General features: G+C 31.5%; 1 protein-coding gene and 1 long non-coding RNA gene across 3 annotated transcripts in view; one reads left to right on the top strand and one right to left on the bottom strand.

Annotated features, from left to right (window-relative positions):
- Nucleotides 1-27,140, bottom strand: part of LOC122719189 (RNA polymerase II elongation factor Ell) — a 119,826-nt gene that overhangs the window by 58,570 nt on the left and 34,116 nt on the right. The window contains exons 1-2 of one of the 2 annotated variants that reach the window (XM_043944812.1): nucleotides 22,420-22,550; nucleotides 14,844-14,891 (exon numbers count right to left, since the gene is read on the bottom strand). Coding sequence is in view for 1 of the 2 variants with exons in the window: in XM_043944811.1 (XP_043800746.1) it covers nucleotides 14,844-14,891 (48 nt within the window). In the remaining variant the exon portion in view is untranslated. Of the gene's footprint in view, nucleotides 1-14,843; nucleotides 14,892-22,419; nucleotides 22,551-27,140 lie in introns of those variants that run through there. The other variant, XM_043944811.1, reaches the window with a different exon arrangement.
- On the top strand, nucleotides 7,329-10,851 carry LOC122719194. Its single transcript, XR_006347533.1, has 3 exons — nucleotides 7,329-7,535; nucleotides 10,478-10,689; nucleotides 10,798-10,851. It is a non-coding gene; the product is annotated as an uncharacterized LOC122719194 (long non-coding RNA).

Here is a 27,140-nt window from a genome sequence, read left to right as displayed (position 1 = left end):
AAAATTTGAAAATTCCAAGTTTCGCGTTAACCAAAATTATGTTGTTATCCTTACGCTCAAGGTGTAATAACACAAGACACGAGATAAACTTTATTATTTATTTTTGTTGAGACTAATTATGTAATGTCGTAATACGATGTATATAAAGTGTTTTCACGTTATGCTAATATGCTTGTTTCTCTGTTAACGTGTTTGTAATGTGCTCTTTTATGTGTCTCCTTCCTGTGAATCCACCCCTCGATAGCCTTGGATATTTCTGATCTCTGCTACGCACTTGTCACGGTGAGTTGCAGATTACGATTTATGAGAACGATCGGTGGCATAGAGGTTATGTTTGTCCCAACATGAGCGCAACAGGCTAAACAGATGGGGTGCATCGACCGGCATGAATCACGCGCAACGCGAATATCTTTGGAAGAATTTTTTTTTCGAAATTTTACTTGTGATCCTTTATTTTTAGTAATAATCAAGATTATACGATTCACTTTTCTTCCATTTTCTCATTAATTTTTATCGATTAGAATTTTAGAAGATTAATAAACAATTTTTATAATTTATTTTTTTTCTTCTTCTTTTAATTGAAATTTCTAATGAGATGTTCCAAATAATTCTCATTTTCGTAGAACATTCTTTTTCATTTTATTTTATCTGGTATTCACTTCTGCTTTTCCAACTTCGTTTTCATGAAATTCTTCATCGTACACACACTACTTCTGAAGTTCAAATAACTTTCACTTGTACTTCTTGCAATGTTTACACATATATTTTTTTTCCAACAAAGCGTATATATACGCACAAATCATTAGATAAACAGTAAAAGAATGAAATTCATTCTTCATCCTTATTTAAACAGTAGCTCTATGAGCAACAAAAGACTAACTACATCATCGCATATGTAGTACGTGCATACTCGCAAGAAATATGCGCTAGTGATAACACGGGTGAATATAAATCAATTTAAAAAATATGAAGCAGTATATATAATTTTGTGATTTTAAGACAACTCGAGTTAACACGCCCGTAAATCCTTAGTCAAGATATCTTATAGTTCGCTTATCGAGCTACACAACTCAAACAAACTTATGTTATTATTTTTTTTAGAACGTGCATCTTGTATTCTCATATTCTATATTATACGTTTCTCGTATTTCAGTATTCATTCATAACATTACGAGACCGTAAAATTCACGAGGAATCACTTAAACGATAATTTATCGACTACTGGCTAAAGGTATTCAACAGTCAAATCTCATTCCAATTCGAATACTTGGATCTGAATTGAATGGATACTCGAATGGATATCCTGATACTCCAAGTTCGAGTATCTACAAATGCAAGCAACAATAAGAGTTTAACAACGATTAAATTTGTAATAGCATGACATGTTTGAATACATGTAAAAATTATGGATAATTATATGCAATGAAACGATACGTCCATTTGAATTTTATTTTTTTCTTTTGTCATTGATTTTTATTCAGCAAAATATAAAAGAGAATTTTAAACTCTGATGAAACCTTGTCGAAATTCAATTTTGATTTCACTATTTCATAAGTAGTTCTATGCTCAGTTCAGGTTTTCTTTTAAATATACAATATCTTTATTATATTTATTTACTGTACTACTTTTATACAGGATATTAACATATGGAAATACCTTTGAAGGATTCAAATATAGAAGAAGTCTGTCGAAACAAACACAACAAAAATATATTGGTATACAAATAATATATGGATTATAATTTATTTACTAATTTAATTAGATGAAGCGAGACGTCTCTGTCCCCATCGTATCATTAACTTCCTTCCACTAATACAAACTCGCATATAAATATTTAATATATTACAAACAAGCCTCAAATGGCTTTGTATACTTTTGCGCTTGTTTTCGATCGAATCTTTTAAAACTTTCCCACCAATACGTTGACACTCCCTCCCTTCATGTATTTAAATATTCGAAAACAAAAATATTGTAGAAACTTTACATTCACAATTCTCACGACACAGAGAGATGAAAGCGATCTTACTCGTACGGCAAACGTATGCTAGACGTAAGACGGATTTTCACCTGAAAATTCATCGAAAGAGGATCACGATCGAGAATGAAATCGAACGAGGCTGAAAACCGAAGCGGGACACAGCTCGAAGGAGCTCGACGATGATATCAGCCGGTCGACGAGAGAGGCTAATTTCGATGTGTATATCGCACACGAACAAGGGGGAATCCAGTTTTACAGGTTTCGGATCGTTCGGTGGAACCGTTCCCTCGTCACGAGACCTGTATACCTGTATACATACGAGCGCCACCACATAAAGATAAAGGGGCTAGGCGTTCCAAATTGCAACTTGCAGATTCGCGTCCTATGCATGATTTACAAGGACGAGGCGGCCGCGGAACGGGGTTAAGTTAAGTGGTTCTCTCGCTCGAATAGAATTTATTCCGTTTCTCGAGTGAATCGCAAGAGGATTATCTACGCACGAGCCAAAAACAGGGGAGAGTAGTTAGATAAGCCGATCAAACAACCGAGTCGATGAGAGTTCGATGGTATGGCGTCGTAGATGGTCGTGGCTTTTCCATTAGGGGCGTTATCTTGCCGCGTTATGTTCCTAAGGGAATGGCCATTGGGAATGGCAATTTTTTTCCCATCGGTAAATTGAAAATCGACGAATCGTAGCGTAGAGATACGAAGTTTGTGGAGTTGGAAATTATCGTTAGGTTTTTTGTCGATAAGGGGGACCGTTTCTAAAAGTAATTTTTCATAGATTTCGACGAGAGGGAATTTTGTTTGTAGAAGAAAAATTTTTTGTGTAGGAAATTTGACTCGTTGAATTATTGATCGAAGGTAAAGGATGAATGGTGTTCCGATAAGGAAGGTTTTAAACCTGATTTCGACGAGAGAACGGTGATAGAATTGTTGGCGAACTTTCGAAAAAAAAAAAAATTTCGTATAGAAAAAATTTGAAAGTGAGGGGAAATTAATTCGTAAGATAAGTTTTACGAATGTTTGTGTTAAACGATTAATTACTCTTAATAATAGATCTTGCCTTATATTCAGAATAATTCCAATAATCTAATAAAGCCAACGTGATCGAATCTACGACCTATTAAAAAATTAAGCAAGATATAATATATAAGATATAAGGTACAAAGTTTTTATTTGAATCACGAGTTATGTTAATGTATCATGAAGTTTTTATCGAACTTTCATATCAACACGTATAAATTTTATTTTTAACATAAAAATTTCTCTACTCGAATAATAATATAACATGTGCAATGAATCATATCAAAATGACTAATAGAATTTACGTAATTAATTTCCAATTTATTCATTCCAATGACAATCGATTCTTAGAATCTCGAAACAATGTTCCTTTCGAATACCTTATCGGATACCTACTCATTATCATGACGCACGGACAAATTGCAAAATTATATATCAATAACGATTTTTATACTATGTATGAAATAAAGATAAACAATAATTTAAAATAATTAAATTAAGTTAATTTGAAGTATTTTTCTATTTAGATTAATTGAAATAAAATTGACAAATTTATTATTCCAATTCGGATTTTGCATAAGTCAGACATTGAGAGAAGAAATTGATGCACTTGTAATATTGTCATGCAAATATCATTATGCAAATACGAAATAAAACAAAAAAATATAATTACTCGAAAAACAATATCTAAAACCGTTATCTAATAATGTATTTAAACACAACATATATAAAAATGTTCCAGAATAAAAAAAAAAAATATCTAGAAAATATAAAAAATTATCAAGCAAAAGGCAGAAGAATCGAAAAAATTCGTGCAAAAGAAATCGCTTTCCATTTCCGCGCGTCAATTCGCGTTTCCATTTTCATGGAAATTTTTACACACCTTTATCTACCTTTATTTCCGAACAGTTCGCGATATTACACTCGGTCTTGAAGCAGGGACACATTTCTCATGCGGCTTGGCGAACTGGTAAGAGGGAACGTAGCCTGGCAAAGGTCTTTGGAACCAGTTTTGCCAGACATCGCGGTTTGCCAGTTGAATTTTATTCGCCTGTTGACCAATTGAGACGGTGCTCGCCTTTCCCTCCCTCCCCCTTCCTCCCCTTCTTTTTCGCCATTATGTTGTTTCATTTAACGTAATAATAAAAGTCGACGCGGTGAGAAAACCGATCGACGATTGGCCAACAACAAGATCACAATGTATCACCGCAAGAGTAAATGAAAAAGATAAAGTTGATGGATAAATAAAAAAGATTGTCGTAAAATCCCGTATCATCTTCCTTTTTATTCTGGATATTCTCATTCCTCACATTCGATATTTTAGCATTTTATTTCATCGAGTCACTTACAAAAAATGTAACTTGATTATATAAAGGATGACCTTTGGAAAAGGCGGAATTTAAGAAGTCATCGACTTATATATAATATTTAAGAATTCAGATAGAATTTAAATAAATCATCGTTAACCGAAAATTGAAAGTGTACTTTCTTTTTTTCTTTTTTCTTTTTTTATATTAAATATGTTATTATTATATCCTTATAATAAATTAAAAAAAAATCTTTTATTAATTCTCAAAATAATATGGCTATCAGTTCTTCGTTGTCTTAGGTCAGCGATTCTTTACAACAGAAGCAATAATGTGTTTTCTTTTTCTTTTTTCGAAAAAAATTCTAAGAGGCAAAATTAATGAGAAATTAATATTCATAATCTCGTCTTATGATGGTCAATATGCATATATGAAATCTGACGAATCTGGAACGTTTGATTAAAATTAAATATTATTTGCTATAAAGTTATGAGCATCGGAAATTTCATTAAGAATTTCGGCCATTTCGTCTGCAAAGATCCATGTAATATATATTATCTGAATTTTTATGGCGCATATTAAGTATTTTGCAAGAGGCTTGTCGATTATGAGTTCCCTAATTAATGCATATTCCAGCATTCTCGAAGAGTTCAAAAGACGAGTTATAAAACTCGAGAACGGGATATAAAACAGGTGTGTGTATGTGTATTGAAGATTTGCTTCCTTTCTATCGTCGGCGAACCTGTTCAGTTTTGTCTTTAAATCAAAGGCGAAAGCAACAATTCGAAACGGTCAGAGAAAGCAAATTGTTCGTGCACTGTATATTGCGTCGATTTTATTTTACGACACTAAAACATATATATATATATGTTATCATTTCGTGAATAGGACATTAGATTAGATATATTATTATTACTACGATACGAAAATATTAATGATGCATTTGGAAAACTATCAGGTATGATAAAAGAAACTAATAAATTTTTTTTCTTTAATCCTTTTTTGTAGACAAGTTTGTGTTTTCAAGTTTGAAAATTAGTCAATTTATATCTATAATTTAAATATAAGAACTTATTATTATTATATGAAAATATTATTGACATGTTTTTAAAATTGTCAGGTACGACGAAAAAAATGCTTCAAATTTCTATTATTTATTTATATAGATAATAAATTTAAAATTATTTATCATGTGTAATTTAAACATAATATAATCAATAACTTAAAAATTCACTCTTTCAAATGTATCGATTTTTATTTCATGTTTACTTTAAAATTATTTAAATTAAATTATGTTAATTACAGAATTTTGTACGTACATCAAATTTTGTACATACATCAAAATGGTGATATATTCAAATAAAAATAAATAATGTCCTTTAGATCATCCCTATACAAACGACTCAACCTGTATTTCAACGAACTGTAAAAAAAAATAAAAAAATAAAAGAATTAGAAAAATCCCGGTAATTTCTCAGAAGAGCGAGAGCCAAGATAATACATGTGAATGTACATGTGTAACACGGAATATTATCGGGCACGTCATAGGCATGTAACACACCGCGTGAATGAACGATGAACGAAAAAGGGAGAGAAAATTAATGGCGAAGAGCGCAACACCCGCATATCTTCACATACGTGCAAGGCCGCATACGATAAAGATACTCCTATATAAAATGTCCCGCATTCGACGCCGATCCTGTCGATGCCGAGCGACCATAGTAATTCGTTACGCCGCGTTTCCATGCACTCATAAAAGCAACTGGAACGATGCTGGGATAGGGCAGTTTTCAGACTAAATTTTATCACATGAAAGGATACTACGAGAGGAATCAAATAAAGATCTTTCATTGATTTAATATCCTTTTGATGGAGATTCGTTTCAAGAATTTAATTTATCTTTTTTTAAATTTAAAGATTAATTTGTAGGTGTTTAAAAAGGATAATTGCTTTAAGTTATGATGAATATAATAATGATAATTAAAATGTTTTTCTTTTGGGGTTTTTCTTAATTTTAATCTTGGAATTATTTTTCATGCGATAATAATAATCTCAATGTTGTATATAGAATATATAGTAAATATTATCAATTCCAAGAATTTTGTAAATATCAATTCTTTTTGGAAACTTTTTGTTGATTGATACATGATCTTTATTTTTCATGTTTATGTCATTCCTCTTTTCGTACATTTCTGATAATTTGCTACATTGTAGATAAGAAAGTTTGAGATATTGCAAATCATTTCTCATAATCGTAAAAGAGCAAAATAACCGAAGAAGAAGTCGTTACGGCAGAAGTTTAATATAACTAATAATTTTTTCAATATTTGTTTCATTGGCTGAAAAATGACTATCAAAGATCCATTCGTCTGGGCTAGTTTAGTGTTAATACACAAAACCGCCAATTACTTCAAACTGACCTACTTTTTATTGTAGTACTTAGATTCGACTGTTGGAATAGCAAGTGGGTCATGCGTAAAAGTAACTGTTACAACAGCGTGTCATGAAATATCGCCTTAAGCAAAAGAAACGTGCGTTTCGTACTGCGTATAGAGTAGCACTCAATGTATGTGCACGCGCAAACATGCGAGGAGGAAGCAATCGCCGAGAAAAAAAGACAATAAAACGCATGGAGTGGAGTTTCCGGTTGCTACCGGATACAAAGGTGATTCCCGCTTCTCATTTTACTCTTTAATCGCCGCGATTCACAAGATTCGAACGAAGTATTCCCATGTAAAGAAAACTGGAATACTGTTACTGTATGTCATAACGAAATCAATGAATTCTTTAATAAATGCGAATTAAATGTTGAAAATTTCATATCGTTGAATAGATCTGATAGATTAATCAAATATGATAAACAAAATAATAATAAGATATGATTGATTATCCAGGAAAACATCATCTAATCAAGATATACACGATAATTCAACATTTCCAGGAAGATTTAAATACATATAGTTACATGAAATGTCGCCACAAGATGTGCGACGATCGATTATAGGAACGCGTTTCCAATCAAATTTAAGTCACGTCTGAGAACATCATGATTTCCTGGTACAACATGTTCTAGGTAGCAACCTGCGGCACTTTCGAAAAAAAGCCAAAAGCCAACGTCTTGTGTCTTGACGTTTGTCGAGCGGAGCCAATAACGCGCTGTTCTTGGATAAAATATACATACATAGCGGACAGTAAGAAACCGAGTGAAAGGCAACAATGTGAAGGTAAGCGTGCACAGGTTCTACGTATGCTAACCATACACGTATATACGAAAGGCCGTTGCGATCGTTGAAATACGTAAGTATTTTTATACGAGCACAGAGGCCGCGAGCACGTGAAATTATACTTCGACAAGGAACGTCAAAATAGAAAAAAGAACGACGTGTATTGGGACGAAGATAAATTCTGACCGGACTGAAAGAGAGATGAAGAAGGAGAGAGTAGTTTGAACGAAAGAGCAAGAGGAAAGGGAATGTATTCCAACGAACGAGCAAAAAAGATTATTGCACACATAGACTACGCGATCATATTGTTATATATGAAATTGCTGTGGATATATACCGTGTATATATTCGTTACATAAATAGAAAATAAGCGAATACAGATCGGTCAAAACACAAATCGATTCTTCCTGAATACGTCAACCGTGACAAGGACATTTACTAAATGAGTGAATTATACTGATATAATTACTCATAGTAAAATCCATAATGAAAAAAATAGAAACGAAGAAAGAAACGGTGAAAAAAGAAAAAAACATTCAGATCATATATATATATTGAACTGTGTGCATGATGATTTCTTTGTTCATAGATATAACTTTACGTTTAACGTATCATAGATAACGTGATAAAAGGAAATGGCATTTTTTTGTTTAATGAAATGAAAAAAAATTTAATCTGATTTTCTATGTACATCATTTTTTTTTCTTCTTATATCTTGATAGTATAATTAAAATTGTGATTACTTTACTTTCATATATGTAATAATTGTGTGCGTGTCGTGTGAAAGTTTGTATAGTAAGTTTTTTACATCGCATAATATAGATAAAATTTCGCTTTTAGATTTTTCTTCGGCCATTCAATCTAATACTTTCTATACTCCCGAATTCCGACACGTACAAACTACTTACACAACTATCAACTTCGTATATCTTTGATAATTTGACTATTGAATTATTGAATAATGAATAAATCTATTTTATTTTATGATTATTAAGTTTCTTATTATCAATTTAGATAGATAAAATAAAATATTGACATAATTAATTATTTTTTTATTATTTGACAGTAAATTAATACATTTTATTTAAAAGTAATTTGAATTTATATAACATTTATAATTTTCAACAAGAAAAACATACAGTCTCATCCGATAAAATATAAATTCAATCGATAAAAAATATCAAGAAGAGATAAGTTCAGGTATTCTCTTAAAAGCGATTTTATTAATATATTTTCTATTTTGAATCAGTTATGTTTTCGAATAAAACACTTAATTTGTCATAAATTATCATAGGACCTTAACATCGTATTAAAAAATTTAAAAATCTAACCTAAATTATTAAAACACTTTATTAAAAAACATAAAAATTTGTAAGAATATGAAGATATGGTTAAACAACTTTTATTAAAATGTAAAACATATATATATAAATACATGATTTGAATGGTGAAATGTTAATTCGCGTATACGCAAAGAAACAAAGCCATGGACAAAGCAAAATAGAGAAACCAACGCCACACGCGATCCATGAGGACGCTAGAGCGTGCTGACGAATGCACGTGGATGGCGTGTACTTGGCCTCTATTACGGACGCTGCAACGCCACGTCTTCGTAACGGTCGTATTAACGAGCAGCACTGACGATATAACGGCCTATAAATAAGTAAAAATCACAAGCTCGAAAATATCAAGATGTCACGGTCGATGGTTCATTCCAACGTCTGTTTGATTATATATCTGTACTGACTTGAGCAAAAATTTTTTTACGAAACGAGGCGTTCAAATGGGAAAATATTGCGAAAAAAAAAGAAAAATGTGGATAGAAAAAGAAAACGGGATTTCCAAAGACGAGGATCGTTGTCGAAAATAGCCATGTGATAAACCATCGTGCAGAAAGAGGAAACGAGTGAAAAAGTGTGGAAAAGAGATAGAGTTGACGATGTACGGAATGAAAGAAAACAGAGAAGGTCTGTGTGACTCGGCTGTCGTTTGTCGTGGATCGAGAAAATATAGATGTGGTTAATCCACGAATGGTCTCCGTTGGCCCGAGATGACAACGGATTAAACTTGACGGATGTGTACATACGTGTTAGAGAGAGAAAAAGGAAGAAAGATTTAACTGGAATCTGCTCTGGCGCGAGGAAAATACCCGGATGCGAGAGAGTGGCTGCGTTTAACAGCAGCTTCCTGGCACACAAGCATCGAGAGAAGCCGTGCAACTGGAAATCCCTTCGACCGTGTAATAACACCCGATATCCTGCGAGTTTGTTGATTTTTAAATTGTGCCCCTAGGTAGCGCGTTTGGGGTTTCGTGATAACCGTGCGAATTCGTTTCAACGTACAAATAAAAAGCTTTGGGGCATCGCATTGAGCACTTCTGTTCGTTTAATAGCAAGTTGACACAATTTCTGTGGTGATACTGATCAAGTGATACTGTAATAAATTAATAGAATATTCAAAATAAAATAAATAATATTTATTTAACGATGTAAAAGTTATTTATATCTATTTTCTCAGAAGTAAATCCAATTCAAATGTATATACCATTTTATATAAAAGAAGAAAAACAAGATTTACACGTGACTAGTGAAAATCCTTCCAATGAATAAATATTCGATGTGATTTTTCTTGGCGACGGATAACTACATTACTACTTTCTATCCAGGTTCCAAAGATTCTATAGCAGATATTGTGTAAATTAGCATAGCACGAATTAACCAAGACGAATTAAATTAAAATTTTTCTCCCAACTTTATCTCAATACGCGAAAAAAAAATATATAAATTCAATTTTTATTTATTCTTTTTCATTTTAAAGATATTTAGATATTGAAAGAAAGTATTTTAATATGATATGTCTAAAACTGGAAATGATTTATTAGAAAATAATTTTCTAGAAGCTTGAGACGAGAATGGCCCTAAGGTGTGCTTGTTTCATTGCAGCAGCATGGCGAAAAGGTCAACATAGGCGCATCGATCTTTGGGGATCTTCCAGAGTGGAAGCCAGTCAAAGGTCAGGATAAAGCAACCAGAGTAAATGCGGCTAAACAGAATCAGTTATGTGAATGAAGCCTTAATAAAACAAGGCTACGGATGCTTTTATTTCTGCATCCATTATAAAGAGAAAACGGTATTCTTTTCAATCCTCGCAACAGGTGATTATTATTACTATTTCATTGTGTTCATCCACAAGATCCATTAGTTCCGAGCTTCGCCTGCTTTGATTCCTAGAAATATTATCCTATTACTATCTTAAATTATAGGGTACATAAAAGATGAAATGGAAAGAAAGAAAGAACTTTGTATGCATGATGCTGAAAACTGGAAGTTTCGCTTCTATTATCATCTTCAGTTATTTGCTGATGGTGTAATAAAAATTGAAGAAGTCTTTTTATATTGCAAGTTTAAGTATTGGTTTTAACAATGAAGAATGTTTCAGAAAGATGTTTATTATTTAAATTTCCACTTGAAGATTATTTCTTTTTGCCTAAAATTGATAATCTTGTATATTTTTATACAATTTAATGTATTTAAAAAAAAAAGAATAATATTATTATTTGAAATATTCATATTCTTGATATTTATTTATCAAAAATTTAATCTTGAATTTCCTCAATATTTTTATTTTTGAATCAACCAGTTCAACTAAATATTAAACCAATTCAACAAATAAATATCTATCTAAAAAGAAAAGATTAATTCCATAAAAATCACTCTACATCAAAATAAAACATTGTTATTCAATCGCATATCAATAATCAACAATAAATCAACATCAAAAAATTTTTTCTCATCATAAGAGCTTTCTTTGCTCGTTGTTCCCTTGAAGCAACGTCACGAAACGGCGCTTAATCGATGAGACAGTCTGCCACGCCCGAAAAGTCGAGCGCGGCCGGACGAAGATGCGATCAGGTCGGTCACCTTCCCTTCCTTCCATAAGGAGAAGCGATTTCGAATCTGTGATTAACAACGGCTTCGTGAAAGGATACGACGTGGCCAAGAGCGTGCAACAGCTTTTACGAGTGGTGGCAAGGTTACTTTTTTTCGGCTCTGCATATATTATAATCGGCGTCTATGTTCATAAAACAACACGGCAGACTTGTAAATGTTGGAACATTGGACTGGACATTTGTATATTTATATCTCTTTGACTTTTTTAGGCTTAACTCCTAAATCTTTGCATCTTTATGTTCCTTTTTGGATTCGTAGAAACCCGAAGAAAAGGGCTTCCTTAGAAATTGGTTAAAAGTTACATAGAAAATTAATTTCATTTATAACAAACAAATTTAATATTTTTAAATTTTTGAGAAAGTGAATATTGTATCATTGACTATAAAGAAAATATATGAATAAATGTATTCATTCTAACAGGAAATGTAAAATAATATTCATCTAAATGAATAAATGCAATGTTCATTCATCAATAAATTATTATTTATAAACGCATGCATAAAATTCATTTATATTTATGCATATACCTACTGATAGATTAAAAAAATTCATAACATCGATAAAGAATATGCTGCATAATGCATATCTTAAAATTCACCGTTTACAATTAACAAGAAAATCATCCTGGATAATTCTTCAATTCACGAAGGAATAAACATAAGATAATTAAAAATATTAATCATATTTTATTTCTGTCTAAAAAATCAATATCCTACAATATGCTCAAATTTTCTAAGTCTGATGAATCGATTTCCAGTATTGAAATTACGATATAGGTAAATAGCATTATGAGATAACCGGTATCATTTTAGAAAAATATCGAATTACACGTTTTCTCTAAACTGAGAATTTCATTACTGATCATGTTTCAGATTTTTTCATTGTAAGCATATATGATCGATATATTAAATGATTTATACAATTTATATTAAATATTTATTAACTTAACTTCTTCAATATTTCCATTCATATGTTAATATATTTATATATTAAATTATATATCAAATATTAGATTTCTATATTAACCCAATTGATTTAATTTGATTTAACAATCGTATATTTAATAGATTTCTAATTCTGATAAAAAATAATATTTCGATTTAATATTCTACATTGAATCAAGATTTAAAATGTCAAAAAAACATTTTACACAATCCCAGTTGCATATAAAATCGCAAAGAAATGCTAGAAAAAAATATATGCTAGAAGCAATCCGTCTCAAGCTAAGTGATAATCCATTCCAAGATCATCGAGTTTCACAGAATCCCGGAACCAAGACATCAAGAATCGATGCAACCTCGAAACACGATCTCTTTTAGCCTTCGAAAATCACAAGAATCACGAAGGACCGAAGAATCAGGCTGTCGACTTCACCGCCACGTTTGGCGATTATTCGAGAAACGAGCGAAATGATCAACGAATGAACGAATCAACGAACGGCACGGGAGAAAATGGTGTATAACCTTGCTCGAACGACCTCGATCGCCTTCACCGTAGTAGAAACCTTCGACGCTGTGCCTGGCCACGCCTACGGACACGCGCAGTATCGCCGCCGATCCTCCGATCCCGTGTCGAAATATTTTCACACGCATGTGCGTATATGTGTATCTTGTAACAGGAGATCGTGCACGCGATCGATGATGTGTCACGCCTCTCACTCTCGCTGCTTTTTACAAAGGGATCTCTCGTAAGGAACCACCTGACTACCTTTCGCCTTCTACATTTCCCTTATCCATTATCTTTCTTATAATATTGATGAAAAAAAGAGACGCAAAAAATTTTCTTATTTATTATTCGTTTCTGAATGTCTAAGCTCTTTGGATTTTTCTCGCATCATGTTAGATTTTTTTTTCTTCTATATTTACATTTTGATTCGTCATTGTTGACTGATATTCCTAAATAGAAGATTATTTATAAGATTTATTTTCTATTTTTAAGATTATGAATATATTTTATTTACGTGTTTCTTCGTTTTATTTTTTTAAATTATTATATATTCCATATCCAATAAAATCATTGGAATTCATTTTACCTATATTCATTAGATATTAAAATCTTAATACTTCCAGATCTTTCTTTAGAATATTTTATATATATGTGATATATAATACCAATATGTCAAAGTCTTATCTATGATTTATTATAAATCATAAAATAATTTTTATTCCGAAGCCTTATTTATCTATATATATACTTTCAAACTTCTCGATAATCTTCAAACTTTATAATTAACGTATATTCAGACACGCATATCAATCTGTCTTACGAACATAACCTCACTCGTAGTTTTTTCTTGCCTACTCTAATATCTTGCAGTTTTTCAATATGCTACGCGTGATGAATTTCAAAACATTTATAATGAATTTCGAAGACATTCTCACGATCCAATACACAGAGGCAGAAAAATTTCCGAGAAAAGTTTAACGATCGCTAACGATGGTTCGCAGAAAACGCGCGGAAACTATGAGGAATTCATGTGCTGCGCAGCTGGCGCATGCGCTTGAGGACAAATTTTTTTTCTAGTCTTGCAAATGTGATTACATGAACGCGGCTTTTTTTAAATCTCTGTAATTTCTCGGAAGGATTACGATTATACGATCTTCTCTCTCATGAATTTTATAAGCTAAAAATTCTTCCATTTATCTATGATTTTCTATTAGAAATTTTAAAAAATTTTGATAGCTACTTTAAATTTTTTGTAATTCTAAATAGAAGTGAATCTATTGATGTTTCAAATGTTCAAAAAAATCAGGATGATAATGATTTTTAATAGAATTTCGATAAAATTTCGAAAAAATATATAATATAATCATTTTAAGATTAGAAATATATTAAAATTTTTATCTTTTTACAAGAAAGGAAATTGTATATATTTATAATATTAAATTCGTGTTTAAAAAATGAATCAAACGTATTGCAAAATATCATATTAGATATTTATTATAAAAGAAAAAAAATATTTCTCTTTTTAAATCTATAAAAGATAACAACGTTTATACAGATGTTTTTAAACTAGTTGCGAAATTTGTTCAAAATTATTTATCTGTCCAATTTACGACATTAAACACGATAAACTGAAACATAAATGACTAAGATAACCTTCCTAAAAGCGAATTAAAAATATTTATATTATCGCTTAATACATATTTGATAAATATCGTTTGTGTTTCGTTTAGGTAACAAATCATGTAAAAAATCGTGTAAAAAAAACAATATTCACGGTTGATTTATATGATTGGTCGCGGATAACCGATAGATTTTGTAATCTTTCATACAGTATCGATTGTGATTACAATCAAACGAACAGAAAAATCGAAAACTTCTATGTGTCGCATAATTGTATCGAATATTCACTTACCCCTTCGTTTCCTAGGAACTGTATAGTAGGGTTCTGGCTGGTCTTGTTCTACAAACAGAAAAAAAAATTAATAATTTAATTAATTATTAATTATGTTTTCAAAAATAAATAATTTTGCATTATAACTTTTGTTTAAGTAATTAAATTTAAATATATAGGATGTCTTATGAAATATAAAAATGTCTGTAGTAATAAATAATGATATTAAAAACCGGAACTAAATATTTGTATGTAACACACATATGTCACATATGTTTTTTCAAGTTATATATAGTCATTATTATATCCCAATAATGTAAAGTTGAATAATTTTACAAGAAAAAATAATTATATTTAATTAAACACAATTTGCTATGTAACTTAAATACAAATAATATGAATTATTATTAAATGTCATTTAAAGTGTGACTAGAAAATAAAACATTTTAATTTTGATCTTTCTATTTAATTTTATTAAGTCAAATTACAATCTATATTGTATCGTTTTATTATATCGGATCAAAAATTATCGAATTGTATAATAAATATCGTAATGCAAAATCATAATATTTCTCTGTACCTGATTTTATACGCTTTATACGTCTTCTACATTTTATCGACACAAGTATTGATACGTGCACATAATTCGATAAATTCATAAATATGAAGATAAGAGTTTACTTATTTCAAGCCATCGATTATTATATATATATATATTTCAAAGTTCACAAAATTCTTATTCATGATATGATAAAAAAGGAGAAAAATCTGGAGAAAAATATATCGTAGATGTTAAATACATTTATATGTAATTTATAATTCGATAGAAAAAGAATTTATTTGATTATATGCTCAACGCAGCTTTCTATGCTGCATTTCTGCGGTTCGTGAAATCGAACTGCGGTATGATCTTATAACGTAATATATTTGTCACGTTACATTAGCGGCGCGCGCATACACGACAATTTTGTGTGCAGCGCGCATGCGCAGACGCCTTTGCGATCGTTTGAAAAGGGAAAGTTGTCGCTAAGTAAGAGCTCTTTTGATCACTGAACAAGACGAAGACGTTTGTAAAAGCAAGAAGCGCTCAGATTGCTAATATTATCATTAGTGATTGACAATATTTGTTGATAGTAACATATTATAGTAAATAAATTATAATTATAGTAAATATGTTAATAGTAACATATTTGTTAATAGTAACATGAAAAATGTATAAATAATATACACAAATATATCATTGATTAATAATCAAATTATCTTGATAATTAAATTTCAATAAAACTTGAATTCCTATGAAAATAATAAGTTTTTGTTTATAAAACCGAATACCTGTATTATATTATATTATATACGAATAAATAACAATCATAATATTTTAATTTTGATATCCACTATTAATTATTTTACAACTTTTATGAAATTATATGAAAAAACTATTTTAGTTTTAATATATAATAATTATTATATTTTATCCATTTTCAAGAGAATCTCTTTTATAAAAATGTATGTTTACAATCGTATTTAGGAAAAATATAGATTTTAGCAAATATGTAGATACTTTGCAATATGAACATGAATTTTGTAATATATTAATAAAAAAAGTTTTCATGTTCTGATGAATGATATTTTATCAGGTTAAAACTTGAATTCTGATTTTTGCTCTATCGAACAATCATTCGATAAAATAATAAAATAACATCAAAAATTTTAACATATCTTATGTTTTTAAAAAGTAAGATATATAAATTACATAAAATATTAAATCAATATATATTTTATAAAATCTGTAGTACAAAAAAAATTTTTAATTTAATATATTTTACGCACAAATAATATTTTGATAATAAAAAATTTTCGAGTTTTTTCGATAATAAAAAATTTTAATTGATATATATCATTGAATGAAACATTTAATTATTAAATTCTGCATTTTATACGTAATTTTCTCATAAAATGATTTTTTATGACCCATCATAATTTCTCGTAATAAAATTTATATTAAGCGAATAAAAATTCACAATTTTTAGAATAAAAATGAAAATTTTATTAAAAATAGATCAAATATAAAGATAAAAATATATAAAGATCAAATATCAAGATGTTTAGAATAGAAAGATCAAATATCAAGAATTATATCTGCATTTGTCGTTCATTTGAATACCAGTCTCATTCATTTCAATCCAACTGTTTTTATTACAAGTTATTATGTTAAATCTTTTTACGCGTTTCATTTATCGATTCTCATTAAAAATAAGCGAATATTCATGATTGTACACGTAAACATCCGCTTTCACGAATGAGACTCTCGAGTTCTTGTTAGTTGTCCTTCGAAACCGATACCGACGTGTCGTTATTAGATTTTACGAGCGATTTGACGCCGTCTTAAGATACATGCACATGCATTGACGTTCGAGCTGAGTTGCGTTTGAACGGTTGTCGCGATTTAACGAGATTTAAAAGCGGGCACCGGACGGTAGACTACACGTCTCGGGCAGAAAAGCGATCAGGCGACGAATACAAGCGAAGAAAAGGAGAGACTGGACGCAACGAAATAAATTAATGACGCAAAAGGCGACTCGTGGTCTGACCGTTAAATGCTTGAATATAAATTAGTAGCACTTTGTGCTAAATTAAGTACATTCTGAACCGAAATCGTCAAATGTGAAAATGGAGCAATATGATTAAAAGAAATGGAAAACTATTTTATTTAAAGAAATCTTCTTTTCATTTTATTTTTTGTATTTATTTATTTTTTTCTTAGAATTTTTAAAAATAAAATCATTAAAAATTGAATGTTAATTTCAATTCTATGCAATTCAATTAGGCAAATTTTGATGCGACCCAAATTAATAAAATACTTTCATGTTTCGATAATGCAGATTTTGCCAAAAAGATTACATATTAATAATTTACTATTTAGAAGATTAACATTTAAGTAAATTATTACAGAAATATCATTTTATATGCAATTTGATTGCTCTATTCTCAATCTCGTTCTGATAGGAGCACTGGCTTTTTTCATTTATGCTTCAGCTGGCAAAAATAAAGCCAGAATCAAGCCTATTCATCATTTAGGAGAATGCAATAGGACTATGTTGTGATTCAGTGACTCGTGACTCAGAGAGGTTCCTTTTTTGCCTATGGAATTGTGATGAAACTGCTATTGCGACAACTAAGATCGCTAGTAGGTGTGCTATGAACTTATTCAAATTTCTTTGAATATAACACCTTTGCCTATTATACTTTAAAACTCGATAAGATTGAAAAAAATTATTTGTTTCATTTTATCCGATTATTCGTTACATTCGTTTACTGTAAATATTTTACCGATAACGATCAACATCTATAGACTCACGAGGACGATTTATCTCATCAAATTAATTCTTTCAGACACAATCGTCCTTTGAATACGTCACTTCAAAGGAATCAACTCTCAATCGTCCCGCGCTGCATCGTTCCACGTTTGCCCAATAATTTATTTTCGCTCGTCGAAAGAGTGGTCGAAACAAAAGTTCCATTAGGCAAAATTTCATTCTCACCAAACGGACGAACGAGATCCGCCTTGTTGCCTTTATTTCCCGACCGAGGGAGAAAAGGCGAAGGGACGCTGGAAGGTTCGCCCATTCGCTGACTAAATTCACTTTACCCGTCCCTAACGTACAAAGAGAGATGTAACAATGCCGGTCATTCTATTTTCACGATGGTGGAAGGAAGCATTGCGTGTCACATTAAACGTTCTCAAAGCGGTGCCTCACTCATCCATCCTTTTCCCTATCCACCAAGGCTATCATTGCTAGACTGGTCAATAACTCTTCCTCCTTCTTTCTTTTCTCCCTTCCCCTATCCACTATTTTCCTTCCAATCATTATTTCTTTCCTTTTCATCATCGTTTCTCATCAACCGCCTACTTTTGGATGTAAACCACAAGAATCCCTTCCTTTTTCTCTTCAAGTTACGGTCTCTCGTCAACCACCCTTTTTTTCTTTCCTTCGATCATCTCATCAACTGCTTCCTTCGAATCATACAAATCATTTTCCATATTCTTTTCAATTATCGTCTTTTCTTAACCGCCTCTTTTTGGACCGCATAAATCATTCTTTTTTCTTTCCTTTGATCAACGAAGTTTGGTTAACCGCTTGTTTTTCGAGTATGCATATAAATTACCCTTATTCTTTCTTTCAATCTTGATCACTCGTCTTTTTTTTCCCTCTTTCTTCGTCTTTTTTTTTGATCCTATTTCTCTTTTTTAATCGTCTCTTACCAATCATCTGTTTTTGATCCGCATACATAAACCATCCCTTCTCCTTCCAACTAGCAAGTCTCTGGTCAAGTTCTCTTTTACTTATTCGATCATCGTCTCCGATCAACCATCTGCTTATAGATATATACCGTATAAAACCACTTTCTTGCTCTCTTTAGATTATCGTCCGTCGCCAATCTTCTCCTTTCGAACTACATAAACAACCCTCTTCCTCTCTTGACGATCGTCAATGATCTTCTTTTATGCCATGTAAACCACCCTCATCGAAATCGAATCTCAATGGCCACGGGTATTGGCAATAAATTACCAACTTCTTCAGAGACGTCCACCATCAACTTATCGAACGATCGTAATCCCGCATCTGAAATCGTTCGACGGGAACGTATTCGACTAATTGATTTCGATTCACCACTCTGGATAGATTATTCACGGATTCCGGAATCACGTTATCGAGGAAATGGGGAGCGCAATTAGACGAAATAGATACGGAGGAATCGAGTAAAAGAGGAATCGAAAGAATAATTTGCTATCGGAAGGAAAGATGGTGAATGAAGAATTTCACACCTGTTGAATTTCGTTTTTTAGCGGTAAATCGGGATATCCCACTCTTGGAACGATTGATAAATTATTCGCCGTGAAAAGAGGAGAGACGCGCGCATAATTTATCCGATGGATCGAGCGGCGTCCATCGAGCGGACACTTCACCAGGTTCGCCCGATAAGGCGGATATAACGCGTGGAAGGTTAATCGGTTAAATGGTGAACGGTTTTTCCGATATTTCATATTTATGGACCTAGACTGGCGCGAAATCGCCGTTCTATTATTCTGCCTTATCGCTCTATAAAGAAATGTAATTTTTTTTTTTTTTTATTAAATACGCGCCATATAATAATTGGAGCGTTGTGCGTTCGAGAGTAGCTATCTGTGAAGATTGAAAAATATATACGTTTAATTCGAAATATTATTTATGAAATTCTAGAGAAGCTCTAGATGTTGGAAAATATTTGAAAAGATTTTAAGAGATATAACTAACTATAATATATATTTAATAATCGTGACAGTTATTATTAGTATAGTTAAAAATATTTGAAATTGTGAACTACATATGTAGAATACATATTGTCATGCTAATAAAATTCATAAGTATTCTATTCTAATTAAAAGTTCATAAACCTAACCTCTATTTCTAGTACCGAACAAAAACACATATATTCATACCGTACATTTATATGAACAAGCAATTTATTAACTCAAAAAATTAATAACTTTCTGTGCTTAATTTATCCAAGTTTTTTTCTCCAAGTATACACGAGGCAGAATGTAAGAATTTCTTTTTGGAAATTCTTAAAAAACATTCGACCAAGGAGACAATGAATAATTGTCGAAACGAAACGAAAATATATCGTGGAGGGGAAAGCCTACCGTAATTTATGGGTGGCTCGTTTCGTGAACGCGAAATCGTAAAAGAAACCTGGTGTTGACGCGTCAGCGTGTTCGATGTGTGTTCGGTTGCATAAGCACGCGAACGGTTATGTTCATGCATTTTGCATCGCATCCCTATCTCGTAACGCACAGTTCGTCGCGTCTACGAAATTCTAATCGTTCTTACCGACCGAGAACGCGCTCGTGCGTTGTGTGTGCGCGCGCAGGCAGGGACAACGAAATATAACGATGCATTTTGCAATTGCCTTGCGACGCGGAAACCAACCCACCCATGGAGGGGAGCGGAGAAAAGAAAACCAGCGCGCGAGTTCGCCTTGTTAACTCCGTTTGCGTCGTGGGCACGTAACGGATTTGCTGTTTCCAGCCGGTGTCTAATTCTTGGAAAAGGAATGCGGAATTTATAATGTCACCAATGTGGCGATGTCGACAATAAGAAATCGCTACAATAATTGAGTAATTAAACATACCAGGGCTACATATGCGTCAGTTGGATAAAAAGTTCGTCGAAGCGTAACTGTCATTTATTAAAGAATGGATAGAATATCTTACTGATGGAAGATTATGTTACGTGGATCATCTCGTAATGAATCTCGCAATTCCAATAATTTTAGTTGCCAACAATGATAGAAAGTTTTTGGAATTCTTCTTTATATAAAAAAAAATAGATAGAAAACCATAGATAGCAACAAAAGAATAGTTATATATTGAGAAATAAAGAAATTGCATTCACTTAATTAATTAACATTTAAATTTAAAAAACGTAGATTTTTTTTCTCGAAGTCAATATAATAGAAAAAATATATTAATTAAAATTCTGATAGAAAGAAAATAATTGGCATATTTGTTTTTTATTAATATTTTAATAATTTTAATAATTTAATAATAAGATAAAAGAGAAAGAGATATTGATAACGAGCACGTGTATTATCCTATATATATTTATATATTATATATCATTATATGTATTATATATAATTTATTTCAAGACATGTTTTAATGAAGAAGAAAAATGATGCTATGAAATGCAGATTGAACAAACAGAATTGTTCTTCGACAAAATTGTTTTTTCATTCAAAAAAAATATGTGTGCCATATATCAAACAAAGTGCAATATTTATCAAATCCATTTCTCCGAGAAACAAGAAAAAATATGTTTTTTCGATTTCGAATTATCCTGTTTTCATGACATCTTTATGAACCATACTATGTATATAATACGCAAATTGGGTCGCGCGTGTTATAGACGCGCCATCCATCAATTTTTTACAAGTTTCTCTTTGTAATGGTGCATTTATTTTCTATTCTACTTGATAATATTTATCAGTTCAGAACCAAAACCTTCGCATATGTTATCAAGACAAAAAATTTGTGTAGTGTTAAACTTTGAAATGATAAAACTGGTCAGTGATAGCCATAAAAAAAAACGATTCGCCAAAAATCGCCATTTGGCTCAATTAATCGGTCGACAAGAGCATGGTTGCCGGTTCACAACAGGTAGACAACGTCACGATAAAGTTACTAGACAGACCACGCCGTGAAATTCGGCAACGTTGCCAACTGGTTCACTTTCTCTCGGCCGGCGAACTCACGCAGACCATTCTGGCTCCCTTCTTATGACGTGTGTGTTCTCTTGCACACGCACACAAACATAATCCAAACACGAATATGTGTCCAGCAGGCGCGAGCGTCCACGTTCTCTCACACATTTCAATGTGTGGGCGTATACGTGCATGCCCGTCGACTCAACACATTTAAGTTAGATCGTGACAAACCGATCTATAAAGATCCGGGTGAGAAACAGCGGATTTAAAAAATTAGCAGTTCGAAATGGCGATCAAATATATTCCGATTGATTTTCTTGAATTTTTATAAGAAGCATAATTTACGAACCTGTATCAGCGTTGTTGAATACTCTGACTTTTCGAGACACGATTATTTCTTCTTTCATTTTCATTCTCCTTCGTCTTCCAAATTCTCTTTCGTCCTTTTCAAATGGATAACGATAGGTCGAGCAGATAATTCTTAGTAGAAGTAAATAATTCCAACAAAACGTCACTTTACAACGTACGTTGCTACCATGAAATCTCGATTTTACGATCGTCAGGTTAGATATGTACGCGCATGCGCGTTTCAATACTTTGCATTAATTGGCTGCGCGTCAAATCGTCACTTGATCTGTGACGAATCACTACATGTATATAATTTAAATTTATGTTAATATAGCTATCGACACGGACGATATAACGATATATTCGATATTATCATTTTTAATTGATGAAAATTCTGTAATATTTTACCGAATAAATCGAGCAACAAATCATTTGCATTGAAAATAATTTAGAAACTTACTAGTGTAAAATGCACTAAATTTTCTTGTGACGACAACGCCATCTAACGTTGCTCATGTTCAGTACCGTATTTGGCAAACAAAACGTTGATGATCCACAGTAAATATTTACTCTATTCGATAACGAAAAGCGATCAATCTTTCAACGAACAACCGGACTACTTCAAGCTAGTCACCGTCTATGTCACTGTCTATTATGGAGATAATGATTTTGATAAGAGAGATACTATTAATGGTTATGCTTTTAAATGAATTATATCTATATGATGATATCGATTCACACGCTTTCCCGAGAATTTCTGAATAACGCACGAAGTTGAAATATATGGTAGCATAGTTATTAATACACCGTTTATCTTAACTAGATAACACTGCATATTTTAGATAAACCGATATATTTATCTTCGTGATCTTTTTAACGATCCGTTATTATCATGATATTTTTTTCAAAGAACGAAATATATATACGAATGAATAAAAAATTTTTATAAATTCAGTTACTTATTTAAGCATTATTTTCGAACATTGATAAAGTTAATATTTAAATTGATTTTTCCAATAACTTAAAAGTACATTCCAATTTTATAAAAACTCGATAATGCTATTTGTTAATTTCAAGATGTATGAAATCAGCGTAGCATTTTGAGGAACGAGGAATATGCAAAGCATGTATCGAGGAAACTACTTTTACTCATGCATGTGTATCCACGTTGAAGCTCCCGGGAGAATTTTAATCCGCATCGTATCAAACCCGAGTGAACACGTTTATTTTCATACATGGTTCAGCGTTTTTTCTCCCGCTGGTAGAAGCTCTTGTTCCTTGAATCGTCGTATGAAGTTCATTGAATAGTACATTTAACGTGAATTTGATGTGAACTTACAAGATCCGGGATGCCAGCGGTGCCGCAATCAGAGCGATTAGGTGTGGCTACGATAAGCGTACAAATGTTCTGCGGTCGTTGCTTCAATCTACGATAAATTATTTTTATATTTGATCAGGCGAAAGTTGATCACTATTATATTCTTTGAAATTTGGATCGATCACAATAGTTTTAATGGTTTTCTTATAACGAATCTCGAATAGATTCGAATAGATTCTCTAAAGGATATATACAAATATATAGGTAGAGATATAGAGATAGGAAAATTAAAGAAGCTGATTATCATTTATCATTCACTTTCAACGCTCAATTCGCTCAATCAAGTGTAAAAGAGAGGAGAAGATAAAGAAATTTGAATACATTGGAAATTTTACATATTTGAGTGATTTCTAATAATTATGGATGGAATAAAAAATAAATCGTATTTCGAAAATTTGTTATATTTGAAACTCTTTCATGGAATGTACATAACAATTGAAATCATTTGATATTTTAATGAATTTTTTTTATTACTTTCCAGAATCGACATTTTTAAATCGTATTTTAATGAGTCCTTTCGTATATTTTTCAATACATAAAATTTTACATAAATTATAAAATAATAGGTTTTTTGCAATTTAAATGGCACTATATGATAGTTGACAAACATGCCGCGTTCCGATAAACTCTCCCATTCGTAATAAACCATGAAGCAATCTTAAAATTCAATTAACGACCACGCATGAAACTAAATGTCAAACGGCCTCGTTCGATTTTCCGGGGGAAATAAAAAAAAAAAAATTGCGCCAGCACAGTTCGATTAATCGGCTTCGATCGATTTCCAGGTCAAACGAAATGCACGAGCGAAAGGATTGTCCCTCCTTCTGGCTCTAGGCGCATTGCGACCATCAGTATGCAACGAGGTATATTTTCGTTCGAGGAATACGAAATGTTATTAAGACTGCCGACTGTTAAATTAAATTACACGTCTCAAGAATAATTTCGTAAATGCTGTGTTATAATTTAGTTTCGTTAAATTCGATTTTAGGATATAATGTTAAAAAAAAAAGAAAGAAAAATAAATAAATAAATAAAATAAAATAACAAATATATTACATTAATTGGACAGGTTGTTTTATGAACTTGACTAATTCTATTTTCCACTTTCTTTTTAAATGTAAATTGTTTTTCACACACATTTGTGCTTTTAGTAGATACACGTATACTTGCAGAAACCTGCCGCAGAACAAAGTGAAGAGGAAAGGGAAAACGAAAGCATCGAAACTGGAAAGTGGAAGTACATCTACCTTAACGAAGCTCATTGTTCTCGACCTTCGGTGAAATCCGTAATGCTTCTCTCACATGTCTTACTACTTAATCATTGATTTCAAACTCTATCTATTGACCATTAAAAAAAAAAAAAGGAAAAGATATTTTAGAAATTAATAATTAAACGCATTATTATTTTTTCAAAAAAGATGATCAAAAGTTTAATTTTCAAATTTGATATTGTAATATTTCATAAAAAAAAATTACTACACAAGTAAATAATAAAATTGTTTCATGAAAATCCATCGAGTTAATATAAAAGCAATTGAAGCAAAGAATCGTGAAACCTTACAAACTTAGTAAAAATAGCCTGGACCTCGTAAATCTTTCAAGTTAGCATGCTTGAATTGGCCTACCTAGGTTACCTTATGAAACTGTTAATACGTGTAATGGGCAGTATCTACTTGGCAAGCCTCCATGCGAACCTCCATGCAAGCTTTCCATGCAAACTTCCGACTTCACTTGAACAGCCCAAAAGACCTACCGGTGAAGTCTCGAGAACAATGCGAGTCTTTCTTTGTCTCGTTCCAAGGTTTTTACGAGATTCTTGAATTCTTACGAATTTTAGAATACTTTGCACAGTTGAAATGAATTTCAAAAGAATTGGAAAAAATCCAAGAAACCAAGTATGTTCGGTGTTTATAGATAGATTTTATTCACGAAAATAAGTATTTAATGTCTGACAAATTCGGTTATTATTATATTGGAATAGATCTTGATTAAATTATACATATTTCTTATTCAGTTTTCAGTTTTAGATTCACTTGTTGTGCGATTATAATCATATTGAATTTGTAATTCAAATTGATTATAATATAAATATAATAAAATATAATAAAATTATAATATTGATTATAATAATAATATTACGTTGTAAAGATCCTCTCCACAATTTTGTAATCTATAAATCGAAGTTGACATTACGATTGTATAATGTAATTTGAAATTTGTTCTGTTTATTTCATAATATAGAATTTTCATGAAATTTCATGTTTATAAACGGTGATCTATGATCGTTTGCAATTTTATTCATTACACATAATATCCTGAGATTTATTTGTTTATGATGCTTGTTTGATTTATTATCGATGCACATTTACGAATAAATTAACCGAAATATTCTCTCTAATTTGCATAATACAATTTGCCTAGTATTAAATCCTATTTATCATGTTATACAGATAATTAATATACAGACAAGAAGGAAAAATATATTCATTAAAAAAAAAAAGTGAAAAAAGAAAAGAAAAGTCGTAGAATCAAAACTATTAAGAATATTCGAATATCGAAATACAAATCCGAGAAAAGATAATTGGAATTTAATGTTTTCAAGATTTGGAAATATTAATTTATGATTTCAAAATTCTTCGAAATTACGCCTCTTACGATTCCAAGCTCTTTAAAATTGAACGCTCTCCAAGATTCTTTACCAATTTTCCCAATATTTTCAGCAACCAATTACGAGTTAAAACGAGTTAAATATTTTTAATCACAGCACGAAAATCTTCAGAATTTTTTTTTCAATCTATTCAAATCTTTCTTTTCTAGATTCATCTTAAAAAGGATAGGAGAGAAAAAAAAAAACGAAAACCGAACAACCATGAATCCATTATTCTTGCATTACCATCTCCAGAATAGTCGACGAATAGTCTCCAGAATAGTTTACGAAAACGAGATGGAAAGAGAGCTTCGTCTCTTTCTCACTTCATTCCTGTATCGTTTCATCTTTGACTTAAATCGCTTAAACAATTTAATAAATATCATCGACCGACATTCTCGGTATATACCAACAACTTCTGCATCTGCATTTTCATGCCTAAAATCTATCCTTGAAAATATGTTAACGAGCCGACCCTTACGAATATATTAACATTTTCTATATATTTTCTATACAAGAGCGTCTCGTTTTTCCAAGTCGAGTATCTCTTGGATGCCCCCCTCGTCTCGACTCTGTTAAACCATAAGCCGGATGAAGGGTCTCTATCAACAACGCGGGTTCAACGCGATCGTTCGTATTCCCAAAGGTCTGGATCGATGTTTGCGCGTGTCTGTTTACGTGGAGCGGCATCATCTAC

Source organism: Apis laboriosa, unplaced genomic scaffold, assembly GCF_014066325.1.
Source record: "Apis laboriosa isolate Shangri-la unplaced genomic scaffold, ASM1406632v1 scaffold70_cov154, whole genome shotgun sequence".
In the NCBI taxonomy this organism is placed as follows: Eukaryota; Metazoa; Arthropoda; class Insecta; order Hymenoptera; family Apidae; genus Apis; species Apis laboriosa.
The sequence above is the reverse complement of the archived record's forward strand: the minus strand, read 5'-3'. Positions and strand labels throughout refer to the sequence as shown.